The sequence below is a fragment of the Ursus maritimus genome, unplaced genomic scaffold, assembly GCF_017311325.1.
Source record: "Ursus maritimus isolate PB19 unplaced genomic scaffold, ASM1731132v1 scaffold_32, whole genome shotgun sequence".
Lineage (NCBI taxonomy): Eukaryota > Metazoa > Chordata > Mammalia > Carnivora > Ursidae > Ursus > Ursus maritimus.
Window position 1 is genome coordinate 18,633,704 of NW_024425786.1, and position 7,261 is coordinate 18,640,964.

A 7,261-nucleotide genomic window follows, 5' to 3' on the forward strand; every position below is an offset into this window, starting at 1 on the left:
TTGCTTTTTTAAAAGGAACTGTATATGGTCAATATTCATGGGTCTGCTGCTTCCTGAACTTGGTCTTAAGAGGCCATGGGTAGAGAGAACCCTCCAGTAGCCATGGGCGCCTTCCTCCTCACTGTACTTAGCTTCCAAGTCTACAACCTCACAAGGTTGCCGAGTCCAGCTCCAGCTTTTGTCAAATCTGTAACATTCAAGGCGACAACGGCTGCATTTACGTATGCTGCAGCAATCTTAAGCCCAAAATGCTCCAAAGATTAAATAATCATACCCATTTAAAATACATAGAAAAATAATTAGTATTTATACAAAGTAGATTTTTTACAAAACAAGTACACTACCTCTTAAAATACATCTTATATCCAAGCACAGAAATGTGGGAATATACATGGAAGAATGCGTTTAAGAAAAAGCATTTATTTCTAAATGCTGAGTGGGAAGGCATAGTAGAGAGAGTCCTGGTAGAACTTTGAAGAGAACTTCAATTTGCCAGCATTCTCAAGCTTCTGAAAACAATTCCTGAAGGGATTAGACTGCTGTTCCTCTTTCTAAATTCTGTTTAATTTCAGCTGTGTATTTTCCATAGAATCTTTCTGCCTTCTTGTTGAATTTGGCATTCCTTTCATTAATGTAGTCAATGTCTGCATCGTCATTATAAGGACGTCTCCGGCTATATTTGTCTCGTTTTTCAATTCTGAAGGAAGAAGAAAAAAATTTACAAAATTCAAAACTGCCTATTTTTTTAATCTTGATAAAACATGGCCAACTAGTTAAGAACAGAATCAGTGCACTCAGAATAGCACACTGGGGGTTGGGGTAGTTTTCATCAAGATCAACTTGAAATTGCTAATTGACAGCACAATCCCGGGTATGAACCCTGAAATTCAATAAATACAAACTCATCTTTGGAATGCATCTAAAAAGAGCAATGATACACTGTTAGCCACTGGACACGAGAAGTTCTATTAGAAGAAAATTACAATACTTATATAAGTATATATACTTATATAAGTATATAATAACCATAGCTAATATGAATAGAGGACACATTATATACTAGTTATATTTAATAGTTTTATGTATTAACTCCTAAAATATAAATTAATTCTGCTCTGCCTAATATTCACCCATATCAGTATTAAGAAACACAAATATAACAAAGGTACATTTACTAGAACATTCGTACTTCTTCAACTCAAATAGTGGAATGCTTATGAAGGTCAAAGCCCTTAAAGAATCATTTTCTCTGGACCTTTCCCTGCTTCAATTATGACAACTCCATTTCAGCAATATTTTGCACCCGTTTCCAGATCATATGGATTCTACTCACACATGCTGTCTGTCCCCAGTATCACCACAGACGCTGAATAAGAAATGAGCAGGAACAGTATCTGCTCTTTCAATTCACTCTAAGCACGCTCTGTCCATTTTGTCGTTCAATACTTAAAAGTTCAGGCTGCTGTACTGAGTACTCACTGTTTTTCCAGATCCATGACCATCCTATCAACCTCTTCTGTGGAAGGCACGTGTGTTCCATGAAGAAGACTGTTGGATGTTGGGAAAAACTCTTCTCCACTGAAAAGACAGCAAAACAGACTTAAAGTAACACTACACAGTTCCACATTTGCAAATTTCAAACCAAGTTGCCACTCCTGGTGAGCAATATAATATATACATTAGTTTACACATTACATTATATATATTAAAGTATATACAGTGTTTACCGTGGGATCCTATCTTAACTTTTAAAACTAAATAAATAAATGACAGAATTGGAAGGGACCTAAGATATCCCCTCCTCCAGCACCGTCATTCTACAGATTTAAGAGCCAAGGGCCAGAGGTTAAGGGACATGCTTCTAGGTTCAGGTTCTTTCTCTTCCCACTAACGCAGGGGTCAGCAAACCACACCTTGCAAACATCTTACTGGGCCCCAGCCACACCCACTTGGTTCATGTACCCTCCATGGTTGTTTTCACATCACAGCAGTGGAGCGAAGTAGTTGTGACGGAGACCAAAGAGCCCACAAAGCCTAAAATATTTGCAGACAATGTTCACCCATCCCAGCACTAAAACATTCTGCCTCCTAAAACATCTGAGTAACTGATAATCTGGTTGTTAAACTCAACACCCAGTCTTAGAATGCCCAGCTAGAACAATAACCAGGTGGTTAGCTGAAGTGCTGTGGCGTGAGCAATAAACCGTATTGTCAAGGCCAGAAAACATTCTTGGGCAGCTGCTGATGACCCATACCTAAGCTTTAAAGTGTGTACTTATGTATGTGTGTATATATGTATACGCCACACACACACACCCCTATGTCCCTTCAGAACGAAAACAGGACTCGCATTAATCCTGCCAACTTACTGTTTTTCTCTCAGTCTCTCATAAGTTCCCATGTCGGGTTTGATCTGCTTGGTCAGCCGGTGATACTGGCGTAACTGGGCAGCAGCATAATCTGAAGATAAAAGGAGAATCGGAGAAGATGTATCTCCCTGTTTTGTCATTATGATCCAGAATATCAAAACCATTTTTAGTAATATTTGCACAAGACACTAAGCACAGCTCCTACCCTGAAGATGCGGACGATACAGGCTTTTGCTACTTTTACCACAAAGAATAAAAGAATCCAGCTGGCTGAAGTAGAGCCTTTTTTACTTCTGCCCATGAGACATATTTGTGTTTTTCTTGGGTTTAAGCCTCTTGGAGAATATTCCACAAAGGGACATATCCTTTTTTCTTTTTTTGGGAGGGGGGGTGGCTATCCTTTCTTAAAACCAGAAACACTGAAGGTAATGCGAATCTAATGGGGCCAGTCAAGGAAAGGCGAGCTTCACCTGAGAATCCCAGGTCAGGGTTTTTCCTCCTCTTCTTCCTCTCCCATCTTTCTGCATCTTCTGCACTGATCTCCAGCAGCTTCACTTTCTCATAGTCCTCCCCTCTCGCTGCACATTCCTAAGAAGAGGGAAAAGAAGCGAATACTGCAATGACGATCCAAGCAAGTACTGGATCCACTTTAAATCAAGGCTGAACAAAGATATTAGGCAACACTTTAATGGTAACTACTTGGAGGAAATCTGGGAACCTGCTATGGTGTGTAAGACAGTGCATGCCTGAATTTAAAACACATACTCAATAAGTAGCAGGTGCCAGCCCTCTCGGAAACGTTTCACATACACTGACTCGTTTAATTCATCAGAACTCGAATTATTATAATCCCCGTTTTACAGATGAGAAAACAGAGGCACGGAGAGGTGAAATAACTCCCCCGAGTGTTGCTGCTAGTAAACAGCAGGGCCACCACGTGGACTCCGGCAGTCGGGCTCCAGAGCCAGTGTACAAAACCAGTTACTACGGTCTCCATACAACAGAATGACTGAATAAACCACTTATGAAGCCAGCGGAGTAAACCCTCACCTTCTTTTTTTCTTCTTCCTGCAGCTCCCATTCTAGACGAGCCTTTCTAGCTTCCCAGTTAGCAGGTAACTTAAGTCTTTTATCTTCTTCAACAACTTCCTGGTGATTTAATTTACGGGCTTCATTCTAAAACCATAACACAAAAAAGTTTGTCGGCTGGGACACGAAAAAAATCCAAACAAAATCTTGCCCACTTTGAAAAGGGTCAGGTAAGACACATTAACAAGGGGACTCTGTTTTATCCTAAAAGCAAAAAATAGCCATCAAAGGATTTTAAGCAAGGGGATGGCCTAATTAGGCTTTTTTTTTTTTTTTAAAGATTTATTTCTTTGAGAGAGAGGGAGAGAGAGAGTGAGGGTATGCACACATGAGCAAGAGGACGAGGGGGAGAGAGAATCTCAAGCAGACTCTGCACTGAGCACAGAGCCTGATGTGGGGCTTGATCTCAGTACCCTGAGATCGTGCCCTGAGCTGAAACCAAGAGTTGGATGCTTAACCAACTGGGCCACCCAGGCACCCCTCAATTCTCTTTTAATCCTAATTCAAGCAAAAAGCTTCAATTTGGGGCTGGAGGCTTTAACACTAATCTTAGTATCCCTAACCCCTTCCAAGTTCCTCCTCCTTCTTAAATATTTTACAAGTTTATGGCAAAGGAAAGATATTTTCCGTTTGAATTACTCTACGAAGAGTATGATTTAAAATGAATTTAAGTGGGGCACCTAGATGGCTCAGTTGGTTAAGCATCTGCCTTTGGCTCAGGTCATGACCTCAGGGTTCTGAGATGGAGCGCCGCATTGGGCTCCCTGCTCAGTGGCGAGTCTGCTTCTCCCTGTCCCCCTTGACCCTCGCCCCTTCCCCGCCCCCCGCTTGTGTGTGTGCATGCGCGCTCTGTAATAAATCTTTAAAAAATAAAAAAATAAAATGAACTTAACTGCACATAACTTAAGGACAACATAAGTTAGATGTTTCTTAGGTCACAGGTTGGCAGCAGTTAGTCCAGGAAGCCATGTCTCCTAATTTCCAACCACATGTACTTTACACAGTCCCTCCAAGTAAATATTTAAGTGTGTGTAATTCCTCATTAACTTTTTCTGGGCAAACAGAGATACTCCTCTTAACTACCATCCATCTTACATCCTTATACTCTTGGCTCTGGCAATGCCCTCCAGCTGAAAACACCAAGAACATACCTATAGTCAAACAAAGTTGTGTTTGTTGCACTGAAAGAGAGCAAACCATGGGGAACTGTAGGCATTTCAGTGAGTGTGTTAGGAGAGGCTAGTTACAGGATTTTGGTTTTTATCAGGTGCCTGGGGTGGGGAGTAAGGTTCAAGGGAGTATGGCGGTGCTGTGGATAAGACAGTGTCAGAAAGGCAGGGCATTCGATGACTGGATACCGTAAGTTTTTCTACAGGATTAATGGGGTGAGAATAATGCTGTAATTGATCCTAACAGTCACTAGGGTTAGCAGAAGAGGGGAATGTGTGGTCATTTCTGTGGTTTGAACAGTATTTTTTTGTTCTCTCCAATAGTCAGAGTGATGTTGGGGGTTTGTGAAACCATAGCCAAGCTGTCAGTCAGGCCGCTTAAGTTCAAGTAGACCAGAGGTGCTTTTTCCTTTCTCAGCTCCAACTGCAGCCAGTTGTTTGCTGGATTCTTACCCCTAATATGAATTCCCTTACTTTGCATTTGGTTCCTCTGCTTGGATATTTCTTCCTCCAATTTCTTTGTCTGATAATACCTTACAAATCTTTCAAACAGTTTGGGTGTCACCTCTTATATGAGGCACTCCTGGAGCCCCTCAAACTGTATTCTCTCCTCTTCACTCCCAGGGCACTCTGTTCCCAAAGCTCGCATGCCATGTAATTTCTGGCTAGAAAGTCGTCTCTTCTACTTAAGAGCAAAAGCCATATCATAATCATCTAGTTTCCCACCAACTAGGTGAGCCACTGACACAGGAGACTTTCAGAGATTCGCTGATTATTTTTTAATGAACAGGCAACCAGCTCTCTTATTAACACGAACGAGTTTCTTCCAGTCTCTAGCTCTACATATCGCCTAAGTAAAAGGAAGTCTGTCAGACTCATACAGCAGGGAGGCTGTTAGTAATAGAGACTTCCAAATCTAGCCCAGATTAGTTAAATCAAAAGTGAGTGAGAGGACGGCTGGAGAGAGCATGTGTTATTTTCAAAGGTAATTTCACTCTGCTGCCAGGGTTGAGAACCACCGGGATAGATCTTTCATCCAGTTCTGCGGGTCTGTCAGGCACGGTTTTGCGGCTTCCTCGTCCCTCCACAAACGCGCACGGGCCTGCCAGAGTGACCAGGCTCAGCCGCCTCGGGGGCTACTCACCCGCTTCAGGTGCAGCTCCCGGAATTTGCGGAGCCTCTGTTCGCGCTTCTGGGAGGCCAGCTCCGCGGGGGCCGCCAGGGGCTGCTCCGCCTCCTCCGCGCTGTCCACCGGCACCTGCGGCGAGGAGGACTGGCTGGAGAAGGGGCGGCCCAAGACGATTCCCCGCCAGTCCCGCCGGGCCGGGCCAAGCCCTCACACCAACCCCGACTTCACAGCGTCTGCGCCTTCCTGGCCCAGCACCCAGGCATCTCTTCCACCTTTCGCCTTTCATGCCCCCCCCCCCCGGAGCCTCCCCCAACAAAAATCCCTGGGTACAGCCGGCGGAACTTACCTTCTCGGCTAAAATCGCAGCCGCCATCACGATCTTTCCCTCACCACTTCCGACAACACATAGCACTTCCGTCGGGCTGTGGCCCACCCCGCCGATACGTATTAAAAACCTACTATAAGCCCCGCCCCTTCCTGGCGGTCTTAGGAGCTTGGGACCAATCCCTGCCGCCTTTAACAGTGAGAAGTTTATGATTGGGTAGGGCCTTGCGCAGCCGCAAAAGGCCTCAGAGGCTAGGGCGAGGAGGGGAGGGGTGAGGCGTGGAGGGCTGGGCGAGGAAGTGCTCGGAAGGCGACGGCTAGGAGGGGTGACCGAACCTGGAGCCGGGTAGAAAGTCACCCCAAGTGCACGCCACTCTCTGGAGAAGAGTGTTTCTCGTTCAGCGCTTGGCCTCAGTGCGGCACCATTTTAATTCTCTTCGGTAGTGGGAGATACTTTCCTCGTCCGGTCGTTTTCCTCCCACCCCCCACCCCCCAACCCGTAGAACTGTATAAAATTTCTAGAGGAGACTCCCATTTTGAGAGAAGCTTCACTTTCCTTTTTAAAACAAATAGCTAATGAACTCTTGAACGGGGCAAAAAGACCTTGAACTGGGCCAGAAACAGCAATTGTTTGAGGAGCGGTTGTTCCTAGAGTGAACGGGTGAAGGGGGTGGGGGGTGGGGGGAGACTGGCGTCTGGACGAAGACAAAGGAATTAATGCGTATCAGGAGTAGTTTCGTTTGTTAGCAACAGCAAGTTGCCATCAAGAGCTGTTCAGCCTGGTAGTACCTATTGACAATTTTGTTTTCTTCTGTTCAAGTCATGTAATTGCCCTCCTTCCCCTTTCTCATAAAAACCCCTTGCCTTCCCCGCACAGGTGACACCTTTTTCTGGTGGCTGCTGGAATCTGTGCTGCCCGAATTGCAATTCTGAGACCCCAGATAAAGGCCTTTGTGGTTTTTCAGTGTTGCCTTTTCTCAGTTGACGTTATGGAATCAGAAGCAACACACCCCTCCGACTCCTGAGCTACCGCTGGATTTGAGCAGGGTACTTTCCTGAGCCTACTGGGCTCTACCCTCTCCCCAGCCAACTCCAGGTTCTGGTGGTAAATCCTCTTGGTTCCCAACCTCCATTGTTTTGGTTAAGGTTCAGGCCTAATTTCTTTGGGTGTCTTTCTGGTG

At 44.8% G+C, this 7,261-nt stretch overlaps 1 protein-coding gene across 1 annotated transcript; it reads right to left on the bottom strand.

Moving 5' to 3' along the window:
* Positions 1 to 400: 400 nt before the first annotated feature.
* Positions 401 to 6,212, bottom strand: SYF2 (SYF2 pre-mRNA splicing factor). Its single transcript, XM_008694586.2, has 7 exons — positions 6,103 to 6,212; positions 5,772 to 5,885; positions 3,420 to 3,545; positions 2,840 to 2,957; positions 2,370 to 2,460; positions 1,480 to 1,578; positions 401 to 697 (listed from the first exon to the last, which is right to left on the bottom strand). Exons 1-7 carry the CDS (start codon positions 6,127 to 6,129, stop codon positions 532 to 534), a joined length of 741 nt encoding a protein of 246 aa, XP_008692808.2. The 5' UTR covers positions 6,130 to 6,212; the 3' UTR covers positions 401 to 531.
* Between the last annotated feature and the right edge of the window lie 1,049 nt (positions 6,213 to 7,261).